The 27,435-nt window shown below is 36.2% G+C and overlaps 1 protein-coding gene across 3 annotated transcripts in view; it reads right to left on the reverse strand.

The window, feature by feature from the left end:
* Positions 1–27,435, reverse strand: part of LOC131145232 (pentatricopeptide repeat-containing protein At4g04790, mitochondrial-like) — an 85,048-nt gene that overhangs the window by 7,301 nt on the left and 50,312 nt on the right. For 2 of the 3 annotated variants that reach the window (XM_058094381.1, XM_058094390.1), the window contains exons 6-15: positions 24,526–24,633; positions 23,638–23,751; positions 22,130–22,225; positions 21,909–22,007; positions 15,517–15,636; positions 14,649–14,753; positions 14,132–14,296; positions 13,928–14,061; positions 13,766–13,844; positions 12,266–12,483 (exon numbers count right to left, since the gene is read on the reverse strand). In XM_058094381.1, the coding sequence (XP_057950364.1) occupies positions 12,266–12,483; positions 13,766–13,844; positions 13,928–14,061; positions 14,132–14,296; positions 14,649–14,753; positions 15,517–15,636; positions 21,909–22,007; positions 22,130–22,225; positions 23,638–23,751; positions 24,526–24,633 (1,238 nt within the window). The remainder of the gene's footprint in view (positions 1–12,265; positions 12,484–13,765; positions 13,845–13,927; positions 14,062–14,131; positions 14,297–14,648; positions 14,754–15,516; positions 15,637–21,908; positions 22,008–22,129; positions 22,226–23,637; positions 23,752–24,525; positions 24,634–27,435) is intronic. The other variant, XM_058094394.1, reaches the window with a different exon arrangement.

Raw genomic sequence — 27,435 nt, forward strand, 5'->3', positions numbered from 1 at the left:
AAATAGACCACTAGGAATTTTCCTACGAATGGCTACAAAAGTGCTAGGAGCATTAGAAAGTCCAAAGGGCGTGATCAACTACCTCAAGAAACCACCTTTGGTCTCTCCTAGCATAATTCTAATTTGGTGATATCATTGTGCAAGTCATTCTTGTAGTACCAACCCAAGCCAGCTAGCATATCAAGCATACCCTCAAGTCTAGGGATAGAAAACCTGTACTTGATAATAATTTTATTGATGGTTTTACTATCTACACAAATTCTCCAAGATCCATCCTATTTCGAAGTTAGAAGAGCTTGCACTATAGAATCACTAAGATCATGTCTGACAAAGCCCTTGTCAAGGAGTTCTCCTACCTATCTATTCAATTCCAAATGCTCTTTAGGGTTCATCCAACAATGAGGCAATTAGGTAATTATGTACCTAAAAAATGAAATTTATGACATGTTGAACGTCATTCGTTGGTGGTAGCGAAGCTCAACGGATACTACACAAAGAACTAAACTAACAACTATCATACCTTGGGTGCATGCTCACGTGGAAACTCTCAATCCTCATAAGGAACTCCTTGGGATGACTGCTAAGATATACCTATTCTCTAATCTCCTTCACTTAAAAATCCCTATAATCTAACAAGTGGTTGCTTCTTTGAACAAGTAGGGATCGACATGATCTTATCTTTGTGCCAAAACACAATTGTTTTCCTTACTATAATTGATCGCAACATGACTAGTACATGGGCCATATTCATCTAAATTACATCACAATAAACCCTACTTTTATAATCTCCTATTTACATGGATATAAAGCACCTCTCAATGACAATAAGATTTGTCCTATTTACTCTATTCACTTTAAACGGATGGGGTTGCAGCTCTCCCTTGAGATTCAATCTATTTAGAGCAACTCTGAAAATACACCCATGCTACTACCCCATCAGCATGCCCTATTCCCACTTTCCCACGTCAAATGAAAGTAAGAAAAATAGTTGGCTACTTCCACTTTTCACTATCCGTAGTAGCAGACAAAACACATCTTATTACACTGCCACGGTCATCATCATCTTCAAAATCATTAGCAAGCTCACCTTCATCTCCTAAGTACTCAACAACACCTCCTAAGTACTCAACAACACCTACTAATGTTCACAATCAAACATGCCATTGGTCTCATGCCCTAAAGCTAAGACTCGCTTGGGACACTGAGGAGCTATGTGACCTCTAATGTTACAAGGATGACACCAAATAAATAAACTTCTAGCTTGAGGAATACTAGAACTGCTAGAGCAAACAACATGATGTAACCCTATTTGCTTTGTAACTATCTCTGAGGGTAGACTAAGGAACGATTGACCTAGATTGAGTAAAGGATTTGGAATAACGAGACTCAATTATTTGAGATGACGTCCTATGAGGGATCTTGAGGTACTTTTCAAATGGCAGTGGCTTTCTTATAACTTGCCTCTAAAGACTCACCTAAAAACAATTCAACCTCTCTCCTAACATCCTCTTCAAGACCATTGACAAACTTAGTCATCGTGTATCACAGGCTAAACACTTCACACCTTGTGAAGAGTCATGTGGAACTAGCTAAAACACTTTTGCTTAACTAGTCAACCAAAGATTACCACGGTTTGCCACAAGAACACATTCAGAATAGTTGAATGAAAAGTAAGTCGAAGCAATAAGCAATTCATAATAGCAAATGGCAAGAAAGCAGTAAACATTGAAGCAATATAATTCATTAACAATAACTCCATAAGCAACGTGTGTTTGGGGAGAGAGGCAAGTAGGCTAAACACGTTTAACAAATGCTAGTGAATTTTTCAAGACTGATAAACATTCACCCTCACCTAAAAAGTTTTACATGCAATTAGCTCTAGCACTAGGAAACATCAAATTGTCCAAGGAGTCATATCTCCACTTTACACTAAGGCTTACACATACTTGAAATATAAAAACTATACTACTATTTACAGTATGGTAACAAATCCTACGCACATGAGGTAAGCAATCACAAGCAAGCATGATGCTCTAAAAAGCTTGGCTCATGACATTCTCACCCAATTATGCACTCGATGTCCTTGTAGACTTTTACGCTAGGTATTCTTCTATTTTGTCCATGAATGGATACAAGTCTTCCACTGAAATCCAGTTAATTTCTTCATCTCCAATGGTTGAAGTCTTCCACTGAAGTCCAGTTAATTTCTTCATCTCTAAGGCCCTTCCACTTCACTAAGAACTCATGCGGCTTCTTCCTTGATGATGTGAACTCTTTGCTTACAAGGATGACTTCAACTTCTCTTTTGTCAGGTTGCATTGTCTTCAGTGGTGCTCTGGTTGACTAGCTTCTTCTTGGATATTCAATGTCGGCATTAAATGGCTTAAAGCAGCTAACGTGAAACACAAGATGCACATCCAAGCTAAAGGACCAACCTTGTAAAAGGCCTTCCCAACTTTATACAAAAAGGGTACTGGTCCTTCATATTTGCAAAATAGTCTCCTATCTCAACCCCATAGTGACCTGATCTATTCAAGGTTGAGCTTAATAAGCACCAAATAACTCGCATTGAAGTTCAACGATCTTCTCCCCTGATCTGCCCACTTCTTCATCCACTTGGAAGCTTTTCCCCAAGTCGCTCAGGTGATCTTTGCAATTTGTCTCCACTTTTGGTGAAGATGTATGCTCTTAGATTCTTTCCTCTATACAACTCATCTATTGTGTAAGATAATAGCGACAGCTAGCCTATAACAAGCTCAACAAGATGCTTGTTGGTTATTGAGAGCCCTTTAGAGCAATTAAAACAAAACTAAGCCACATTGAGTAACTATCAAATCTTCTTATTAGTGGTGATGAATGGCACAAGTCCTCCTCTAATAGCCTCTTGAATCTCTGTCTGTCCGTCTATGGGTGATAGCTTGAAAAGATGTCAAGTTGTGAACTAAAGATTTTGAAGAGCTTTATCCAAAAGTTGCCTATGAATCTTGAGTTTCAGTCACTAACAATGTCTTGAGGAACACCCCAATATTTCATTATATGTTTGAAAAAAAATTGTGTTGTCTTTGGTGTGGGCACAAAAATACTGTAGTTCAAAAATCTGTATATAACCATGAGTATCACTTTGGGCAGGCTGGTGATAAAGTCAAGTGAGACACTCTCCCACGGTCTTGATGGTACTTGAAGAGGCTCTGGGAGCCATGCAATCCTCTTCTGCTTCACCTTATCTTTCTAGCAAGACAAGTTCAGGTATACTCAACCACCTAATCACGTACGTGTGACCAATATTTAGTAATGTCAAAGTGTGATGCCATCTTGGATGACCTACCCACACGGTGTCATGACACTCTCTCAACAATGTCTTCTTCAGATCTCCAACTTAAGGGGCAAATATCTTATTATCATGTGTTGTCAGCAACTTGTCTTCTAACCAAAACTAGTGCGCTTTGCCCTCTTCTGCCAAATTCATGAGGTTTTGGACAACTAGATTTTATAAAAGTTATCCTTAATGTGCTCCCGCATTGTCGTGGTAACCTTGTTGTCAAGTGTGTTACCATGTATAAAGCCACATGCTCAACCATCTGGCTCAAAGAATCTACAACTTAGTTCATCAAACCTACCTTGTGCTTAAATAAGAAATCAAACTTCGCCAAGAATTCTTGCCAACAAGCCTACTTGTGCAATAACTTTGGTCATGTGAAGAAGTGGCTAACAGTCAAATTATCTATTTTCACGACAAACTTTGACCCAAGTAGGTAATGCCGCCACACACGACAAAAATTTATCACCACTGGCATCTCCTTCTCTTGAGTTGTATACTTCTGTTCTACTTCATTAAGCTTAAGAATCTCATACGCAATAAGATGTCCATCCTGTAACAAGACTCTCCCAAAGGCATAGTCAGGTGCATCTATTTGTACCTTGAAAGATTTCATAATGTTCAAAAAAGCAAGTACCAGATCTTTCATTATGCCATCCTTCAAGTTGTGAAAGGCTCCCTGACAAATTTTTGTTCAGTTTGACCTCTGACACTAGCTCTATCAACAGGGCAGTTCTCAAGTACCCCTCCACAAACTTTTGGTAATAGTTAGCAAGTCCAAGAAAGGAATGCAGCTCGCTCCCTGTCGTTGGGATCTTCCAATCTTGAATAGCTCTTACCTTCTCCATATCTATCCAGATATGACCTTGCTCAACCACATGACCAAGGAATTTGATGCTTCGACGAGTGAAGGAGCACTTCTCTCTCTTCACATAAGGCTGTCCTCCTTCAGCCTGTTGAACACCTTCTACAGATGCACTTTATATTCCTCCAATGTAAAACTGTAAACAACAATGTCATCCAAGTATACCATGACAAACTTATCAAGATACCCATGAAATACCTGATTCATCAAGGTACAAAACATTGATGGCAGTTGGCACATTCCTCAACACGAAGGGCATCACCAAGAATTTATATACCCCATACCGTGTCACACAGTTTGTTTTCAATTAATCACCATATGCTATCCTCACCTGATAGTAGCCTGACTACAAGTCAAGTTTGGTGAAGCATTTTGCATGACCTAGCAAATCAAATAAATCAGCAATCAATGGAATATGGTACTTGTTGCGCACAGTCACCTTGTTAAGCGCAAGATGGTCCACACACATCTGCATGCTCCCAAAGTGTTTCATCTCAAACAAAATCGTTACCATGCTTTGGAATGATGTATATAGCCTACTTCCAATAACTCCTCAAGTAGTTTCCTCAATTCCGCTAATTCTAGAGGCGCCATCTGGTATGGGCCATATGGCCCTTCAGAAGATGGCTTTGCTCCTATTAACAACTCGACTTCATGCTTCACATCCCATTATGGAGGCAAGTTGTGAGGTCACTTGTCTAACATCACAACTTTATACTTATCTAACACAGCTTGGATAACAACAGACACCTCCTCTTGGTCTACATCTTCTTCTGCCAATAGTGTAGTAGGGTATGCCTACTCACCCCTCCTCATCCCCTTCTTGAGTTCCATGGCAGATAGAAACTTCTCATTATCCCTTTTCTTCACAATGGTTTGCATTATGAAAGCATGGTCTCCCATCAGACAAAGGGAATTAGAAAACGGCATCAACATTGCCTTAGTCTCCCTCAAGAATTCCATTCCAAGAATCACTTTCAAATCACCGACTATGAAATTTGTATGTCTTGCCCACTACACATACTTTACAGTCACTTGCTTTGCTACTCCCATTGTTGATTGAGCTATGGATTTATCCACCCTTTTTCATCCTGAATCCTCCTCTAAGATCAAGTTGAGTGTTTGCACTTCTACCTGTAAGACAAAATTATGGGAGCCCCAATATCAACAATAGCATAGGAGCTCTTCCCATTGAGTTTTAGACCCACAAACATAACCCTTTTTTCATAAGTAACTGTTGTCTCTTTTGTTTGCCACACCACTGCATTGCACCCATCCTCGAGGTTTCCTCTTCATCCCCATCATCTTCTAGTACCCTCTTCGCAATGAAAGCTTGTAAGGAATTGAGTGATGACTTGTGAGGGCAATCAGCAACTCCTTAAGCACTTTGACATAAGAAGCATGTCATCTTACCCTTACAACTAGGTGTGTTGAATGATTGAAAAACTAAAGCTTCTTTTGAAGTTGATGCCTTGGCATCGACTCCCCCACTTTCAAGTTTGCCCTTCTTGAAAGACTTTTCGTTGTTTCCACCACGCTACTCTCTTTGGATATTGTGAAACTCTCGCCAGCATAGTCAGTCAAGCGTTTTGCGACAACTTGGGCGATAGGCAAGGCTTGAACTCTTTGTCGATGAAGGTCTGCCCTTGCCCATCATTTCAACCCCTCAAGAAAATAGAGCAACCTATCTTTCTCCAACATGTCTCGAATATCCAACATTAAAGCGATGAATTGTTTCACATACTCCCTAATTGAACCAATGTGCTTTAGATCATAGAATTTACGTCAAGCATTTTACTCAACCCTCTCAAGAAAGAATTTGGTCCTAAGCTCTCTCTTCAAGTCTGCCCAACAATCAATTACACAATGCCCATTCTCAATTTCATCATAGAGGTACACCACCACATCTTAGCTTCACCGCTCACGTACATCGTTCCCATGGATACTATCACCTATTCTAAGTCGGTCCTCACTACACAAAAGTATTGATCCATGTCAAATAAGAAGTTTTCCAACTCCTTAGCATCACAGGCACCCCCATGCATTTTGAGTTCTAACACCTTTGTTCCTCTATACTCTATAGTATTAGAGTTTGCTATAGCAAGAACCATCAAGTTCATCGTGGCAGTTAGATCCACCATCTAAGCTCATAAAGATTCTAACATTGCATGGAGGTCCTCTGATGTCTCCACCATAGAACCTTGTTGATGCTTTTGTGATTCCTCCAATGCATCAACATGTTCAACAATTTTGGCCATCTCCATGGCCACATTGTTGGTTGTCTCATCCTACGACTCTAGCACTTCAATTTTCTCGGTATTAGTACGCATGATATCTTACCAATGCTTAACACAAACCCACTATGAAGGCAATTGAATTTATGTACCAATTAACCAAGCATTGATATCGTCACAAATCAGATGCTTCACACCTAGTGAAGCGCAATGTTGCACTAGCTAAACCACTCCTACTTAACTAGTCAGTCAAAGATTACTGCAATTTACCACAAGAATACATTCATAACAATTGAATCAAAAGTAAGTAGAAGCAATAAGCAATTCATGAAAGCAAGTGGCAAGAGGTAAACATTGAAGCAATGCAATTCGTGAACAACACCTTTGTAAGCAACTTGTGTTTAGCGAGGAAGGCAGGTAGGCTAAACACATTTAACAAATGCCAGTGAGCTTTGCAAGACTAATGAACACTCACCCTCCCCTAAAGAGCTTTATATGAAATTTTAGTTCTAGCACTAGAAAACATCAAATTGTTAGAATCATGCTACCACTTTACACTAAGACTTACATACTCAAAGCATAAAACTATGCTACTATTTACATGATGGTAACCCATTCATGCACACAAGGCATGCAGTCATAGGCAAGCATAATGCCCTAATAAGCTTGTCTCATGAGCAATCACTCCTTGAATTGCTCCTCAAATTGCTTAACATAGCTTGCTATAGTAGTGGTTTATCGATGGTTCAAAAGGTCACTAAACAATTGGTTCTTATAGGAAGGAGGGAGGTACTTCTTTTCAATCGTTGTGTCCTTGCTTACCATTTGGTAATATAAGATTCATCTAAACATTTGAGATTTGTTGAATAATTCGCCAATATTTCTTGGTTGGTATACATGTTTCATCTTGGCAAATCAAACTTTGTCCTCACTTTGTTAACACTCAAAGAAATCCTCCATCACCTCTTCCCAATCTAAAAAGAAGTTTGGATCTAATCCCCCATCATAAGTACCCACATCTACCTTGACCCTTCTACAACATCTCCATACTCCTCCCAATCATTCCTAGGAGGATGTGAGATGTGCCTAGGGTTAGGTGGTACCTTATATTGCCAAACTCATCAAAACTACCCTCCTCAACCCTAGACTCTAAATAAACTTAAGGCTCTAGGGCATTACCCAACAACTTCATGACTTGTACAAATTGTTCTATAAAATGCTCAAAATTTTGGACCACAAAATCCCAACAGATCTTTACAAAGGTTCGGTATCAAGAGGTGCAAGTTCAATAATGATGGCTTCAATGTTTTTGTTGGTGGCCATAGATAATGGAATATAGTACAATGATGTGGAGGAAGACTAAACTCAACTACAAGCGATATGAATCCTAAAATTATTACAACGCCATCATAATATGCATGAGTTGACATGGTCCTACAGACTATGACAACAAGGGAGTTTGGGTATGAACCAGGATTTGGGCAACGAATGAACTAAAGGAACTAATATAATAATGCTTTGAATTATGAAAATTATAAATTTTCTTAATTAGGTGAAGATTAATCAAGAAAATTGGATAATTTTGGTTACCTCATTAAAGACTTTTGAGAGCAAATTGCAATGATCACTAAGCTCTCAGCATAGTCATGCAATTTCTGAACTCCCAATTTCTCAAATCCTCATAAATCAGCCTTCAAACAGCAACAAATAGATCTGAATCGAGTATTGGCTTTGAAATTATCCTCCAAAAAGGAATACCATACACTAACACTTGAATTTCCTCAATTCAGATTCAAAATCCCAGGTAAAAAACCGAAGTATAACGAATTGGAAACAGTTTCTCCCTGATTTGGAAGCAAAAGAATACTCTGCCAGTTTCTCCCATGCATGTCACAGGTGAGTGTGGCTGTGTCGCTAGTGAGGCTTGCCCCATGAAGGTATTCCACCTCCACCAATGATTGGTGGTGGTAGTGTGCCAAGAAAACACTGGCAGATGTGGATTTTAGAGGGGGCCAGTTGAAGTACTTTCAGGTGGCGCATGGGGCCACAACCCTCATTCGGATGAAAGTGAATTTACAGGAGAACATATTTCACGGGATCTGCTACTGATGGTGAGGGGATGTTGTAAAATGATGGCTGGAAAATAAGGTTCATCTTCAAAAGGCATGACCCTAATTTTTCACTTTTCTGGCTAAATGAAGAGTGTTGCAATGATACTGTAATTTCTGATATGCAACTTTGAATACAGGAAGATAGTAGGGATTCTGGAGAAAGAAAATAGATGGTAGAATTATGTAGAAATGGAGTTGGGTTGAAGGAGTGATATTGGATAAAGTTGCAGCAGCGGAAGAAGAAGAAGAAGAGTGTAGGCGGTCTTCCATCACATCAAATATAGCAAATTACACAATACAAAGAAATGTTAATACAAACATCATTTACTAAATCTACCCCTAAAATAAGTGTGCCAAATGGGCAGCCTCAAATGTGTAGGTGGTCCTCCATCACATCCAATATTGTTTTAGCACCGCATTCAAACATTCCACTGCCACATTCTATTGCCAGTGTCCAGGATTCTGACACATAATCCGAAAATCCACTTTTTTTTTAAAGGTGCATTAAATGGATTATGTCAAGATCTTAGGCATTGTAGCAATGAATTGTAGCAGTACATCATTTCTGTTGACATAATAATGTCATCAAAACCCTCATGTTTGTACCAAACTCTCCTATACTGGCATACCACCTACTACCAAACCCTTATCCACTGTAAACACACACACAGATCAGATCAAGGAAGAAACCAGTGGCAATTTGCTGTGAATGCGACCAAGCTGTCCCCCCTTACCATTCAATTTCAATCATTATGGTAGTCCCAAAATGTGTGACTGACACCTTGACCTTGTCATTAATCAACATTAAGCATTTTTTAAGGAGCAGAGGATGTTCTTCTGACTGCAGCGATTAGCAGAATGAAACTTGATTGCTTTAGGCGACCAGCTGAAATGGCGTTGTGTTGAGCAGTTCAAGGATGGGTTTCAGGCTATTGAATAGATGATCACCATTGATACCATTTATGGTTTGGTTTTAAGGTGATGGGGGCATTGGATCCAGTCCGCACTTATTTTCGTGCCAATTTTTAGGGCATTGGGTATCTATTCTCAGTTATTCCCATTCATTGGGAGATATGGATATGACACAATACCGGCACGGCAATATGACAATTTCAAAAAAATGAGGATACAGCAAGGAAGGGATACATTAATGTGTGTGTGTGTGTGTGTGTGTGTGTGTACAGGCATGTTTTTCCTTTTAGATGACACATATTTTTGGTAGTTTTTATTTAAAATGAAATATAAGCACCATTTATGCAAAACTTCCACTTAGATATTTTACTAACTACACTTATAAAATCAACCACATTCATATTACAGATGTGGTTGGAGGATTGGTTGAATGACACAAGAAGAAGAAGAAGAAGAAGAAGAATTTTTCTTTTTGAAATTTTCTGTGTGATGATCTGGGAAAAATAATTTTTTCCAATAATTTCAAAGATGAAATGTTTCCTATAATTTCAAAGGTTTATTTTTTCTGTGATGATCTTTGGTGATGTGGGGGCTCCCCAATACATGAAGCACTTTTTTGGCTTATTTTTCAGCAACGATAAAAAAATTTTCTATAATTTTGAAGATGCGATTTTTCCCTATGTTTTAGATTTTTTTTCCAAATTGTTTATGCAATATCTAATTTTCTTGGTGATTTGGAAAAAATATTTTTTCCCAGAAAATTCAAAGATGCAATTTTTTCCTATAACATAGAATTCTTTTCAATTTCATCTGCAACATATGAAATGCATTTTTTGATTAATTATACAGAATTTTTATTTCCATATTTATTCAAAAATGCCTAAATAAGATCAAATCTATAAAGGGATTTGTTAAATCTTGACATAAACTGTTGGCCCAACACCTAACAACTTAAGCTTTGAGATACAGAGGTAATCTAACATGGTATTAGAGCTGGTTACCAGGAGGCCCTTGGTTCTAATCTTTTTGTCTGCATTAATAGTGTGGCATTTAAAAATTATTATATTTCCTGCAATAGATATTATCTAGCATGTGTTTATCTCTCCACCTGCTCTCGGGCTGCACATGCGGAGGAGTGTTAAAGTTTGACATACATTGTTAGCCCCAACCAAATAGCTCAAGCTTTTAGGAGAAGTGGTAATCTAACAAGATTAATGGCAAAAACATACATATTAAAAATATAAATACCAAACAACCTAAATCATTCAGTGTTCAGTGGTCCAAATTAATTCTGAATCAAGTTTCTTGAATTTAGAACTACATTCCGTTTAATGCTGAATTCTATCACAAACCATGGCCAGCATTTGCCTCATGGAATCAAAAATATTCGCATGGAATGTCATTCCCAGGAATCTCATTCCTAGGAATAGATGCCTGTCTCATTGAAATATTTATGCTTCATTCGAACAGTGAGATTCTCGGGAATGCATGCATGATGCCGATTTATGTTTGGTTCAACATGAGAATCCTTTCAAGCATTTCAAGAAGATGGCAATTATAACACATGAGTAAAAATGATATATGAAGAGTAATTATATTTTTATGATAAAGAAACTACTAAGAATATGTAGCTAATAAAATCAATGTCATAGAAATTTCAACACATAAACTTAACAATCCAATTAACCGAGGTAATTAGGGGCAACATGGTCTTTGAATTACAACCATTATATTATATTATTATAGCATAATAACAATAATAACATCATTCTCATTATTATTACTTTCATTTTTTAATAATAATATATTATTTTAAATATAATAATAGTGTGTGAGAAATTGATAATAATATATAGTCTATATTATGAAGGCATTGATGTCCAATGGGCCAAAATAGTGAGGATAATTTGGTTCCAAAGTAGGATTCCCATGGGAATGGGATTCCCATGATACTTACCCACAGGGAAAGGATGGGAATGGGATGCCCTTATTATAGGTTTTTTTTTTTTTTTCATTCCCAAGAATGTTAATATTCCCCCACATCTGACTTCGAAGCCCAAACAAACGTAAAACTGAGATGCTATATAGAAAGGTGTTGCAAACCAAATGGCCCACTAAGTGTCATGCGAAAATAAGGCAATGAATTTTAATCATCAAGGGAGGTTCACATCTTTCTAGGAAAGCTCAAGGGAAGTCAAATGTATTTTTCCTCGATACTAGTTACTCATTTATCATATCATATCTTATAATGCTCATTTCTCAAAGTCAGTTTCTTCAACTATGTATCATTTCCTAACTTGGCTTCTAAATTCTAACCCATCAAAGCAACAATTCAATAAGTCTAACCCATCAAAGCAACAATTCAATGTGAACATGCATGACTGAAAATAACAATTCATAAAAAAATTTATTTTAATATGTCATGACATTTTCTTTAGCAAAAAAGAAGATTTTGGAGAGAAGAAAAGGAAGTAGTAAAAGTAGCATAAGAAATCCTCTTTAAAAGATACAAGGAAAAAAAAAACAAAATAAATCAAAACAGTGCAGTGAGACAGCCAATCATACTTTAAATCAGAAAATAAAACCCTTTGAAACATCCATCAGCAAAAAATTTATCTGTCAAGAAATTTTTAGACTCGTGTATCAGAAAACAAAAGAATCTAGTCACTTCACAGATCTTAATGGGAAGAGAGAGAGAGAGAGAGTCAATAGGTTCTTAGGGTGATAAGAGCTGCATTATCTACTTCATATTAAAAGGGTAAGCCAGGTCCACTCCCAATTCACAAGATCAGATATCGTATAAACAAAACTAATGGGCATTATGTACCTCAAATAACTTAAAACATTGTAAGGAAGACCAGCACTCTGATATTCTTTCCAAATCAACTGAGAACTGTGCAAGTCTTTGGCATTCACACAAGCAGTGAGGAGAAAATCAAGGCATTTTCGTGAAGGCTGTAACCCAAGCTCATCTTTAATAGCTTGAAGCAAACTTAAGCCAAACTGCAAATCCGTAGATTCTGTCTCCGCAACTTCGCAAAATACCTCCACCAAGATTATATAATAAAAACAGAGTTAATAGTCCAAATTGTCAGATAGGGAAAACAAACCCTCAAATACTAATGAAAATAAATTTTCACAATACAAGACTTGACAAGGACATTAATCACAGATTAGGATGAAAGAAACAAATTTATAGAACAACAAAAAAATTCAAAAACAGCAAAATGGACAAAACAAACTTGAACTCCTAAATCAAAGACAAGTTCAATGACATTAAACTTCAAACTCCACTGCATTGAGTCATTAGTTCTCTAAATATATTCTATTGCAGTTGCTGGAATCCACAACTCCTTTTCCTATGGAGAAAGCAATATGGAAGGTCAAAATGCCCTTCCAAAATAATACACTTAACTGGACTTTGGTTTTTAACAGAATTAATATATTTATTGCAGATAAGGAGGCGTAATAAAGCAACTAGTCCAGATATTTGTGCAATGTGCTTAGCTTCTACTGAGACAAGTAAGAACTCATTCAAATTCTACTTCATTGAGTCATTAGTTGTCTACTGAATATTTTCTATTGCAGTTGTTGAAATCTACAACTCCTTTTCATATGGAGAAAGCAATTTGCAAGGCCAAAATTCCCTTTCGAAATAATGCACACAACCAGACTTTTGGTTCTTAACAGAATTAATACTAATGGTTTGTTGCAAATGAGGAGGCCTAACAAAACAATGAGTCCATGTATTTGAACAATGTGCTTCGCTTCTACTGAGACTTGTGAGAACATGCTTCTTCACTGTCAGGTGGCTACACAGCTTTAGTGTAGACTTTTTAACATTTTTGGAGAAATGTAGGTGTTTCCACATGATAAGGGTATTTTTTGAGGGTGAAGTTTTGGGGTTTTGGCAAAAGCAAGAAAGCAAAATGCTGTAGCAGCGTCATGGTAATCAATTCTCCAATTTCTGAGGAATGAAAGGAATGCCATAATTTTAAAGAATACATTACCCTGTCCTATTTGCAGCGGAATAAAGTGTCTTTTCTTGCTTCTCTTGGGACTTTAGCTTCAGGGATGTTTACGGGTACTTCATTGATTGATTTGCAAGTGATTGGAAATCAGCTCTTCTGTAATTTTTATTCCAATCGGTGTCTTATGATCATAACTGGCTTCATTTCCAGACAAATTGGACAGTCTTTCATGATTTTTTAATTCAGTTTCTTTGACACCTCCAGCTTTTTTTCCATTATTCGCTCTCAATAAATTTAATTTCCTATAAAAAAAATTCTTCTAATGCCTTGAGAGGGAGAGAGAACAGGAGAAAAACCTCCTCAAAAAAAACTTCTGTAGCCACTTCATCATTGTAGAATTTATCCTTGAGTCGCTTGAGTAAATCAATGGCAGAACTAAATCAAAGAAAGTGAGGGTGTAAGCAAACAGGAAATGTAAAAATTCCGTTGAAGAAAGAGCAGAATAAAGAGCAAAGGACCTCAAATGCTTGTATCGGACACAATATAAGATGGCTCTGCAGTAACCATCAAGCCAATAGCCTGAGTCATTCTCATCCAATCCATCAAGTAGTTGAAGCAATCTACTCAACTCTCCTTCTGATGGAAAGTTCTCCTGCCAAGTAACCAAGAAAATGTCAATGTTAAAAGATAAAGTAGACAAAATCTCAACAAAAGAAACTTACAATGAGAGATATGACGGCTTTGGGCTCCAGATTGTATCCAGCATCTTTGATTTCTTCATATAGGCTGACAGCATCAGACATTTTCCCATTGGATGCAAGAGCAGAAACCAACACACATTTAATTTCATTCAAGCTCTTAACTGGCACTCCTTTGTCTAGGACTACCTATTAATACACAGGAGATCGTCTCAGTGAGATCAAAGTAATTAAAATGTTAATGGAAAGCTGCAGCCAGGCTTACCATAATGGGAAACAGTTCCAAAGGAATATTTAAGATTAATGTGAAGGATTTGTGGAACAATTCTCAACAAAAGACAAAGAATTATGTACGAGGATAATAAATCCAATCTCTTTAAGACCCCAACATTCCCAGGCAGGCAGATATACACAGGAGGAAAGCACGGATAATAGTTTCAAATTTCGGGATAGGACTTGGAGGGGTCTAAGAAATATGATCAAATCTGTTAGTGTTTCCCAACCTCAACAGTAATCTAAATCAATTCTGAGGCAAACATACCTGTTTTGCCTTCTCAAATTGTCCACATGCTGCATAAGCATTTATAAGTGACATGAAAATATGCTTCGTAACTTGAACTCCAGCATTCTTAAGTTCATCAAAATACTACAATAAAAACCACCAGATTAGGATATCTTATCTGAGACACATACATCTTACACTTTCCAGCAACAAAAATGATAAAAATTGTTCAGAATAAATAATGAACATCGTGTTAATAAAGTACTGAGATTCAAAGTTTTTGCACAAGTTAAGAAATTTGATCAAATGAGTGGCAGTAGAGATGAGTAAATTAAGAAATAGAAAAGTTCCTTTGAATTAGTCTGCCCACCCAATTAGACTAAATAAAATGTTCACTTCAATAGTCAGAAGAAAATTTAAACACATCAGCATAGACTTCTCAGCAACTCTCGCAAGGTTACCAGAACACCAGAGCACAAATTACAGCCTGCACCTAGGAACACTAAGCAATCACCTAGTATACATAAATAAATGTCATACATAACCTGGGCTGCAATGCTAACAACACATTATCTACTGAGTACATAATTCAAATGCAATTTGACAAGTATCGTTCAAGTATTGTACAAAATTTTGTAACAGAAGAGTCCTGAGACACCAAAAGTTTCCCATAGCAGGTTTAGAAAAGTTGCATTGGACAGCATATCCCTACCATATGGGCAAGAGAAAAAATTGTTGAAAATAAAAAATCAAATATCTCAGACATAGTCAAAAACTAATTACTAGTGTGTGGAAATAAAGTGAGATGTGAGTTTACAGTCAAATTTTAAATTTGAAAATCTGAAAAATAAATTATTAAACTACAGGTACATACTATTCCTCACTTGGGAAAAAAATCACAAATCACCTTAATAATATCCTCCTCACAATTACAGTTGCCTATTAGATAGCTGAAAGTTTGAGAATCCGGTTTCACATCTGCAGCTTTCATTTGCTTGAGAACCTTTAAGCCCCCATAAATTTTTTTCTGCAGAAATGATGCAACAGGTAGATCAATTAAATATGTAAGAAAGGTCCAAGATTGCATCCTCCACTCTTGAGCCTCAATAGTAATTTATGCATATGAAAACATCACTTCATCATCATATTTGAAAACACAACAAAGTAGCACTAATAGGGAAGTTTTTTTTTTTTTTTTTTTTTTGGATTAAAAAAAAAAAGATATCCTGAGAGATAGAGAAAGAGAGAACATAACCTAGGCAATGATATGAAATCTTAAAAATAAATAAACTAACAATACTTATCCAAAAGATCCCCTGTTTTTTTTATCGATTTAATAAGAAGAAGAAGTAAAACAAGGAGGATAAGAAATCCTACTTAAAAGATGCAATAACAAAAAAAAATGCCAAAACAGCACAGCCACCCAATCATACTGTAAACGAGAAGAAACCTTTCAAACATCCTGCTGCAAAAATCCCATAAGGCCATGCACTGAATCCTATCACAAAGAATAATTAGAGACATCCTCCTCCCCTGTATAAATACAAGTATCTTGCTCCAAAAAAATCCCACCACAAAACTGCAAAAATCCAAACCACCATAATGCTAAACCATGATTACCCCTTTCAAAATAAAAGCCTTAATCTTGAAGGGGATTATAGCCTTCCAAAAAGATCTATGAAGCAGGAAAGACAAGGTTTTATTGGTTAAATGCTGAGAAAAAGATTTACAAGAATACTCCCCAAAAGAATCAAAAATCCAGGACCAGTAGTTTCCCCTTCCAGGAAGAAGCCTAAACTTAATAAGGAGGCAAGCTCCAGCACAACCCCATCATTAGGAGCCATATGAAAATGGAAATCCCAATAGAAACCAGCCCTCATGTAATATCTCAAGAATCAAAGAGGGCCATTTCTGAAATATGTTTCATAATTATTTAAAAGAAAAGGGAAAAAAAAATGGGTATATTCTTTTGATTGGAAAGCCCTATTGCTTTTTCTGGACATTCTCCCTTTTTTTTTTTTTGCTCCCTTGCTTTGTAGGAAGATGCCCCACTATTCTTCTTTTACAATTTTATCTCCTTTCTCAAAAAAAAAAATTCCCTCATTTATCCTGCTACTGGATTAAGTCTCAGTTATTTAGTATTTGCTCCTGTGTGCTAGTAAGCATGTGTCGGTAAGGTAAGATGGTCATTGTAATGAATATGACACATATTACAAAAGAGGCAAAGATTTATCATGTGATTAGGTCTTCCAATTTACACAGCATTGTTTAACATGGGATTAAAGAATGGTCCCAAAATCTAAAACCTAAGTGCTGCAGCCACCACCAAACCAAGCCCAAAATCCCAAAATATTCAGCATGTCTACCACTGTCGGAAGCCTCCTAGCACCACCACAAGCCTGAAAGCCAGTCCAGCAGCTGCCAGAAAACAAAGTAGTTGCTGGAAATTTCCTGGATGACACTGCATGTTCAGGAACATCAAAACCCCAGTGATCTGGTAAACCAACACTGTAGCCACTCAGAGACACTGCTAATCTGCCAAGCCCTGAAATCCCATTGCCGGAGCCTTCCTCATGCACCTTTACGCACCTGGTCAAAGGATGGCAGTGTCAACTCCATGCACTGGTGAATGAGGCTTCATACACCCATGTTTTCGGCTTGAACTGTTCCTATATTGTTCGAATTCCTATATAAATCGTATTATCAAATATTTGGTGGAGTTTTGTCCAAAGACCCACCTTTCAGTTGTTCATGCTTGGCACTCCAGGAATGATCATAATGGTACTGTCGGAGGCTGTTTGTTAGCAGTAACTGAGTCCATGGGGACCTGGAACAATTTTTATGTCATTCTTTTTATGATTTGTTCCAGTTGTTTATCTAGTTCGTTGGTTGTCTTGGTTATGAGCAATGGGATGGATTCCATGAATCCCTAAAGTATGTTTCCTTCTTCATTGCCACAGATTACAACCCAGAAGTTGGATGGAAAGAATAAAGTGCATGTGGTCTAAAGCGGTCAAGATCTATTTGACAGGCTTAGGCAGATATGAAAATAGTTTCAACTTTAGCCAGACAAACAAAAAGGAGTATTGAGTTCAGGAAGATGCATTCATTGCCTCCTAAATGTGGAGCTTGATGAAATCCCAGATTATGCAGATGTGCACAAGATTTGGTATTATGTCAAACTCTTACATTCCAATAGCATTACTTGTATGTTCAATCCCTCCCTTGGATACTCTTAAGTCACAGTTTTAAAAATGGCCATTATGTAGCATAACGGGCGTTACATAATGGAAAAACAGGTCCCCAATCGCATTTCGGACCAAAATAGTGGCAAGGAAGAAAATCATGGCCATAAAGCCGCTAGGCCCGTTCACTTCACAATAGGCTGTAGCAGCTGTTAGCATTAAGGACCATAACGGGCTGTTATGCACAGTTATGCCGGATGGGACTCCCAACACTCCTATAGTATGAAAATTACCTCATTTCTTCCCCATCTCTCTGTCCTCTACTGCATTTCTTGCTCTTGCAAGGCTCGCCTCTATGGCTTCCAAAACCTAAATTTCTACTTGAAATCACCATCCTAAGTTCCCAGTGCATGCTTTCCCTTCCCTTTGCCTGAATTTTTTTCCATTTCGGAAGAAATTTATTGTTGTTTGGAAGTGATTAGGTAGATTCAAGTAAGATATCATAGAAGCTTGAGATTAGGAGTAGGACTGCTGGAGCCACAGGGAGCTTGAAGACGTGACCGAAATCTTCCATTTTTTGCTGCTCTTGTGGGGTTTGTCCACTGTCCACCAGCAGGTACAATTTATTTTCCCTTTTTCATTTAAGAAAGTTAAGCTTAAGCAAGATGCAAAACTTAATTAATCAATTTGCTTAATGGCCCTAAATTGCCTAATCCCTAATGATCAAAATTGCAATGCTTACTTAGTTTTTATCATTTTGAATACTAGAATTTAAAAATTAAATTTAATATGTAACTATTAAATACAACAATTACAATCTAGGAAAATTACTATCTATTTAGTTATTAGTAACTTAGCATTTATTAATTCTTATTTAACTAATTAACATTTAGTATTTATTAAAAAATTAATAATAATTAGTTAAGATTCAACTATTAAATACTATTATACTAAAATTTATTATTTTTAAATTTTAGATTTTTAATACCTAATATTAATAGTGAGTGTACGATCTACTACTAACTAAAATTACTAAAATTTATGCAATCCACCATCCACGTTATATTGTTATGTTCCATCTTTCATAACTTTCATCTTAACTTTTAATGCTTAAATGTAGAAATCATCAAATCAAGATGTCATGTGTGAAGAAAAATGAGAGCTGCTTTCTAAGGACAATGGCTCGCATTTTGCTACTTTTTGTGGACGATAGTAGGCATGCTGTGGTGGGTAAATTTTTGTGGAAAGACCAGTAAAGAAGGTATTACATACTTGAAACAACACTTGGCACATAAAAAAGGTCAAGCAGTGGGGTGTGCAAATGTAACCACAAAATGAGAGAACGACCACATTCAACGATACGCAAAGGAGGAGAGAAACAAAAAAGACAAGAAGCATTGGAAGCTCAAATCACAGGAGATTTAGAGAATTTGATTGATGAAAAATATTTTAAATGAAGCAAGAATGAGATTTTCCAATAATTCTGAGTGGGTGGGTGGGTGGTAGAAACATTACTATTGCAATGAAATCAATAAATTTGTCCTCCTAACCATGGTCTCAAATTTCCATGAAATTGTTGAAATTTCTATTGAAATTACCACTTCTCATCACCCTCGAAATCCAAATGGGGGTCAATTTTCATGTTACAAGATTTCTGTCACAAATTTCATCAAATCTTCCAAAATTTATTGAAATTTTGAAATTTTAGTGAAACTTGTCGAAATTGTAAAATGAAATTTCTTCAGATATCAAAAGTGTGATTAAACGCCAAGTGAAATTTCACTCTTAGTTTTAAAATGCAAAGTGAAATCCCTCTCTTAGTTTCTTTCTTTTTTAAAATTGAATCAAAGAAGATTACGAACGCTTTTAAAATTATATGAAAAATTAAACTTAGATATTAGCCAAATATCATTTGACCATTTATGTATTTTTTTTTTTTTTTTTGGATAAACAAAGAAATTTATTAGAAGAGTTAAGAATGTACCACAGAAGAAGTGGAAAAGAAGGGAAAACCAGGAGCACAAGAAATTCTCCATTTAAAACAATAGCAAAAAATTACACCAGGAGATCATCATAATCTGAAAGCCAAGTCAATGAAGCAGAGCCAACCAGTCCCACTGCAGGTGTCCCAGAGACACAACGAAAACAGCCAAATCAAATTATTAGCTGTGTTACTCCAAACCAAATTATTAGTTGTGACCAACCCTTTGAAAATTGGAGTTTCTCTCCAACCAAACACACCAAATAACAGCCATAATAGTGCATCGCCTCAAGCCTTTCCTATCCTTCCCATTTCCAAAACCTCTGAACTTGATAGAGCAAAAAAGCCTTCAAAATAGAGGGACAAATCCAGTCTTCACCACATATACCAAATAATTTATTCTAGACCACCCAAGTAAAGGGGTAATGAAGAAACAAGTGTGAGCAAGTCTCCCCACTATTCAAAGTTCAAACAAAGAACACAAACATCCAGTGATAGGGCCTTATTAGGCCTTCTCTTCTGAAGCACATCATTAGTATTAGTTCTATCAAGTACCACAGTCCAAATAAAAGCTTTTATTATTTTTAGGGAGCTTTAGCTTTCCAAATCAAAGAGTACAAACCAAAAAGATCCTCATTAGCATTGCAAGTCAAATAAGAGAAAAAAGATTAACAATAGAAATCCCTAAAAGGATCCGAACTCCAAACCCTTCTATCATTCTCGAAATTAATGTGAAAAGAATCAAGCTAACTGGTTAAAAGAGCCAACTCATAAATATCTACCGTTGAGATTTCCCCCAAAATGGAAATTCCAAGAGAGACTATCCCCTTGCAAAATAAAAATAAAAAAAAATCAGAAATAGGGGTATCATGAAGAATAGAGACCCCATAAAGACGGGGAACAGCATTAGCCAATGGCTCTCCCAAATCCAAAGGTCCTCCCAGAAACAAATAAGCTCCCTGTTACCCACCATGTACTGGATTTTAGGAAGGAAATAATCATAAATCTGATATATAAATTTCCAAGGATTCGCATGAATAATATTAACCCCAACTCTACCATCCCACCCTCCCTTTTAGACCTACACTAAATCTCCCAACCTTCAAGGTGATCTCTTTGACTCTCTCCCCCACTCAACCACAAGAAATCCCTCATTAACTTCTCAAGACCACACGCCACTCTCACAAAAAAATCCTAAAAATAGAAAAATAATACAGCGAAATCAAAGAAAAACACACATGGATAAGAGTAATCTGATCGCCAAAGGTGAAAAATGCTCCTTTCCACCCATCCAGTCCACTAGCCACTCCCTTAAAAACAAGATCCCAGGAAGGATCAGCACTATGACAACCACCCAAGGGAAGGCCAATTCAAAACCAACCAACCCACAAGCCTGACAAAAGAGTCAACATTAATGCCAAGGCCCACCAGACCACTCTTGGAAAATTTAATCTTCAAATCAGAAGCTTTCTCAAAAACTTGAAGCATAGTTTGCAAATTCTTTATTTGTAGAATGAATAACATTTAATTGATTATGAATTTCATGTATATTAAAAGAACCTGTTTAATACAAATATTATTACAACTACTATACAATGAGTTTCATTTATATTAACTGAATCAGTTTAATATGGATATTATATTACAACTATTGCATCTCATGCACAGCATGCCTGCTAATACTGCTATCGATATATTTAATTTATAATATATTAGTTCCAAAATTTGCATATTCCTATTACCCATTTGTAAAGTTCCTTAAAAGAATTTCATGCTTTACTAATTTCAATCATTTTTTTAAAATTGAAATTTCCATAGAAATTTTAGCACTTTCGAAGCTTCAAAATTTTAGCCGAAATTGAAAATCAAGTCCTTCTCCTAACCACATGCATTTCTTTTTTCATGTTTGTTGTGCCATGTGTGAGTACCTTGTGTGCAAGTTTAAATGTCAATTCTTATCTCTTAATTGGCCAAAGCATCCTAGATTTTTTTTAGTGTCATTAACATCATAAATGCAGCAGAGAGTGTCAAATTCATGCAATACCCATAGCTGGCAGTATGATTCATGTTGTCAAAATGTAAATTGTAAAAAAACTGGATTAGCAAGAGCATCTCAGGAAACTGAAGCCTCACCTCTCGAAAATAGCCTGCCATTATAGCATTGTACATGCCAGCTGTAGGTTTCAAATTCATTTTCTCGAGGTCATTGAGCATAGCATAAGCACCATCAAACTGCATTTTATGGAGGAAATAACATACAGAAATGGATACCTCAAGCCACATAATCATAAAATTAATTAGCCAAAACAGCATAACTGAAATATACAACACAAATAGAGTGAGTAGAAGCTCACATCTTTCATTCTCACACTCAAGTTTATCATGCTTCTAAATGTTTCATTATTTGGCTTCAGGTTATGTTGGTGAATCAATGAATAGATTCGACGAACCTTACATGAAAAGGCAGAGAGTGAGGGTTAGGATGACATTAAAGCATTGTACAGGACATCAGAAAAGGCTGACAAAACAAAAGGGTTAATAACAAGAATTCATTAATAAATAATAACGCATATTTATAGTTCTCCTTCATCCTGAAAAAACAAAAGGGTTAAATAACAAGAATTCATTAATAAATAATAACACATAATTATAGTTCTCCTTCAGCTTGACAAAACAAAAGGGTTAATAAAAAGAATTCATTAATAAATAATAACACATAATTATAGTTCTCCTTCTGCTCAACTAATTGAGAATATATCTACTAACTAAAGAGATTTACTTATACAATACATGCACAAAGATGCGGACAGGTATATTAGTACATTACACACACAAACCAGCTCTAACCATAACAAACTAGAAATCAACAACAGAAAATACAAAAGGAACAACAACGAATGCGATTATACACAAATTTACAGTCAGAAAAATTCAGGTCTTATTCAGCATTCCTTGAGTATGCTTAAACATGTGTTGAGAAAGCAAAAAATGCATCCAAAAGTCATGTCAGAAGTTGGATGAACATGCGTACGGTTAGTGGGTACGTGTTTCAAAATAATCTAACATTTGTTCTAAAATTATTAACTCGCTCTTAAATGTGAAGTAACAATGAAAAAGGGAGATAAATATCTAGAGTCACTTTGGTAAGGCAGGATCTGGGGAAAAATAATGGCTAAAATAGATTCTAGATAAAGGTGCAAAGCAAAATCAAAAAAATGTTAAAAGATAAAATATTCTGGGGAAAAAATAACAACTAGATACTTACAGATGAAAAGCAAAACAATCAAGAAAATGTTCACTGAAAAAGATATTCAGTGTCATTTATTTTTTCCGATTTCATTGATAAGAGGAGAATTTTAAAAGAGAAGAAAAAGACTTCTCCCGTCAAAATTCTGGAAAAATCCAGAAAAAATAAACTAACAAAACAACAGCTGGAAAAAACATAATATTCAGAGCAGAAGATTCCTCCATTCTCGCTGAACCTCCGAAAACTTACACCCTTAAAGCAACTGAACCCAACACAACATAAAGATGCCAGGTAAAGAACCTTCTCTCAAACCAGCTGCCAATCCAATTTTCTCCTTGAACAAATTCGTGCATTACATTCCAACCATAATCCCCACAACACTGCAAAAATACCGCATTTCCAAAGTGAAACCCTCTCCTTCCTTCTGCTAAACCCCTCAAAAGAAATAGATAACAATTCCTACACTGATGCCAGGCAGATGATTTGCTGATGAAAATCATCAGCATCAGTATATGCCAATGATTTGGATTGCCATATGCTTATATCAATGTGAAAATAGTACTAAATAACTAACAAAACACTTAAAAAAATATTAGTATAACAGAGCCGACTGACCAAATTAAACTCACAGCTCTCCTCACATGCATGTAACATGGAATTTAATGTCTCTGTTGATAATGTAATCCCTGCTTCGCCCAATTGGTCAACTATATCAAAAGCCATATGTACCTACATTGACAAAATTTGGGTTAGTTACAGATTATGAGTGCAAGGTCTTTTCAACTTACCTCCTCCAACGTCTTTAAAGTGTCAAAAAGCTCCTAGTGGCTAGAGGATGTTTCAATTTACCTCTTTGACTTCCAGAAATAATTCACTAAATCTTCTTGAACTTTGGATTTCAAAGGAATAGACATTTTTTTCCCCAAATAAAGAAGAAAAATACAAGTCACATGAATTTTTAAGTTTTTACCAAGGGATGTAAAACTAGTGAATTTCATTCAATTTTTTAATTTTCTTTATGAGAGACAAAACTGAAAAGTCTGAATTTGCAGGTAAGATGGCATCACCATTTATAATTCATAATAATGGAATCTGAAGTAGGCAAGGTGTCCCTATGATTGTTATTGTGGAGATAATCACCATCTAGAACATCTTGGATAGAGAACAACATGAGCAGAAGGTTTCATGGGTGTGGGAGATATAGTGTAAACCATGTATATACTTTACATTTGGATAGGAAACTCGATAGTTTGGATATAAATCTTGGAAGATAGGGCTTAATATGTTCTTGGTCTGCCTATTTGGGTAGATAAATTCACGTTTTTGCTTTGATCCAAACTGGATGGAGATTAGGTGACACATTTAAGAAGTCAGTTAGGTCAATTGAAAAAACCCTAAAACCACAGGGAGGTATAGTATAACTAACCTGAAAAAATAGGCATATTACTGATCTCACATAATCAATGTACAGGACAAGAAATCTGAAAATAGATCAATCCATACCTTAAGCAAGTCACAGCAATATGTGATGAGCTTCTCATATGAAATGGAAGAAGGTGTCACCTCCACTTTTGCATGCAAGTTTCTGAATTTTAGAATAACATCCTCAACCTTCAATGACAGACACATGTTACATACTAAATAGACAGCATAATAATAATTGATGCATCACCATTCATGCTCAAAAGCATATAACCAAGCTATTAACTAGTTGAATTCATATAAAAAAAACAGTTACTACCCTTTTTTATACCCTTTGAAATGAGATTCTACAGGTAGTCTGTTTGAGCCAAAACCTAAATGATAGAAACTAGTTGCAGTCAAACACAACTAAGACCAAAACAATAGTTCAGAAAAATGGCCAAAATAAACTCGTTTTAAAAGGAAAATTTTTGTAAAAAGCTGCAAAAAAATTGAAAGAATCATAATAATGCATGGAAACACTTTAAAAAAAAAATGCTACAAAATTCATTTGAGCCAAAGGGGAAAAGAATAACTCAAAAAAAATGATGAGTTTTGGAAATTGGATGACGCATGTTCACGTTATAAGAGAGCAATATTAAAGCAAAAAGAATGTGCTTGTCCACACTCAACCTTTTGAAAACATTGCCAACCAACAATTTAAATCTCTATCATCATGTATAGACATCTATGGCTATGCATATATGTGCATGCAGACAGAGAGAAAACACAGGGTTGAGATACTAAAACAAACTCTTCAAACAGTCATAACATAAAATGAGACGACAATGTATAATCTTTCTAGGTGAATACCAAATTCTAAATATAATAAGCCATAGCTAAAGTAGCTTCTGTTTGACATATAGGTTTAGCTAATCCATCCTTATGTAGGCCTAGTATCTTACTATTTTTGTTGTATTTGTTGGCATCTGTCTATGAAGAAAAAGAAAATGAAAAAATAAGGAAGAAAGCAAGTTTTTTTTCTTGGTAAACAAAAATATTTATTAGAAGGAAGAAGAATGTAAAACAGAAAAAGAAGAAGAGAAAACAAAAAGATAAAGAAAGAACAAGAAGAATAAAAAGTACTCCCCTTACATCAATAGCAACTAGCTACAAAGAACACAGCATAAACCAAAAACAAACTAAAATAAGCAGACCCAACCAATCCCGCTGCAGATCTCCCAAACAAACATAAAGGAAAAATCCATTCGCTGATGCCCACAATGATGCAAGATAAACCACTCTACTCCAAAGCAAGTTGATAGCAGTAGGCACAATTTTGAAAATTCTAGCATTCCTCTCCAATCAGACGCCAAATAATAGCCATACCAGTGCAGCGCACAAGGCTTTCCTATCCTTTCTGTGGCCAAAACCCCTAAATGATAGTACAAAAAGCCTTCAAAGCTGATGGGCAAAACCAGTTTTCTCCAAATACACCAAATAATTTATTCCAAACAGCCAAAGTGTAAGGGCAGTGAAGAAAACAGATGTGAGCAAGCCTCTCCACTCCTCAAACAAAGGACACAAACATCAAGTGACAGGACCTTACTAGGCCTTCTCTTCTAAAGCAAATCATTGATGTTGATTCTTTACAGTATCGCCGTCCAAATAAAAACTTATATTTTTTAGAGAGCTTTAGCTTTCCAGATCAAAGAATCCAGAGGAAAAGGATCCGCATCGAAATCCTGGCCTAGTAGGAGAAAAAGATGATGCAGGAGCATAGCAGCAGCTTTCATAGCCATAAATGAATTCAATTAGAGAGTTTTGAATTAATATGGTTTGAATTTCTTTGAGTCATTTAATGTCTATAGCTGGCATTTAAGTTGTTTTCTAGTAACTATTTTCTTGGAATCATGCATGGGCTACCTAGAGACTTGTTTTATTCTTGGATTAAACTAGATTTTATTCCATCAAGAGTCTCGTTTTGTACAAATTCAGATCAAACCAATGACATTCCTATTAGTGGCGTTGAGTGGCATCTGTCACCCTGGTTGAGTGCATCCTGGATTAACTTTTATTTGGTCGAACCCCCACTGCTTTTGACATTATTTTTTCCCTTTTTTGTTGTCCTTTTCTGGCCTGCATCAAAAGATTTACAAGAGAATTCCCCATAAGAATCTAAATTCCAAAAAACCTTTCATCATTCCCAAAATGAACATGAAAAGAATCAAGTAAATTTGTTAATAGAGCCAACTCTTTAATCTCTCTCTCATCAAGATTTCTCCCAAAATGGAAGTACCAACAGAGCCCATCCCCTTGCAAAAGAAAACAAGCAGAAATAGTGGTACCATGAAGTTTAGAAAAATGTAAAGACAAGGAAAAGTAATAGCCAAATGATCCTCCACCCAATGATCCTCTCAAAAATGAATTCACTCCCCATTACCCACCATATATTGGATTTTTGAAGGAAATCATCATAAATCTGAGACATAAACTTCCAAGGACTTGAAAAAGTATTATTTTCCCCCACACTAGCATCCCACTATTTTGTAGTGGACCAAATTTATTGCAAATTACCTTATGACAGAGAATTAGGTTCTAAAGGGAGGCACCATAACCATTTCCCCACCAAAAAAAGAGTTTTGGACAGAAAATTACCAAGACCCAAGTCTCCCTTCCCTTTTAGGCGAGTATATTTCTTTATTTTAGGATGCATTCAAATTCTAGTTTCTTTACATGTGGGTCCTTTGGTGGTTCTGTTCCTTTTTTTTTTTTTTTTTAACTAGGAAATTGTTAAGAATGACAGATTGGGAGTCTCCTATGAGCTTTACAGGAATGATATGGTTGGGGGCAAAGAACACATTCTACTTCCATTCTCTTTTTCCTGAGTAGGAAAAGAGTTACTTTTACTCACCTTATTCTTGTTCCTAAGAAGGATTGTTCTATAGTGAAGGACTATCAGTTCAATCATTGACTAGTGCTAGTAAAATTCTGACCAAGGCCTTGTCCAAC

This window comes from Malania oleifera, chromosome 1, assembly GCF_029873635.1.
Source record: "Malania oleifera isolate guangnan ecotype guangnan chromosome 1, ASM2987363v1, whole genome shotgun sequence".
Classification (NCBI taxonomy): domain Eukaryota; kingdom Viridiplantae; phylum Streptophyta; class Magnoliopsida; order Santalales; family Ximeniaceae; genus Malania; species Malania oleifera.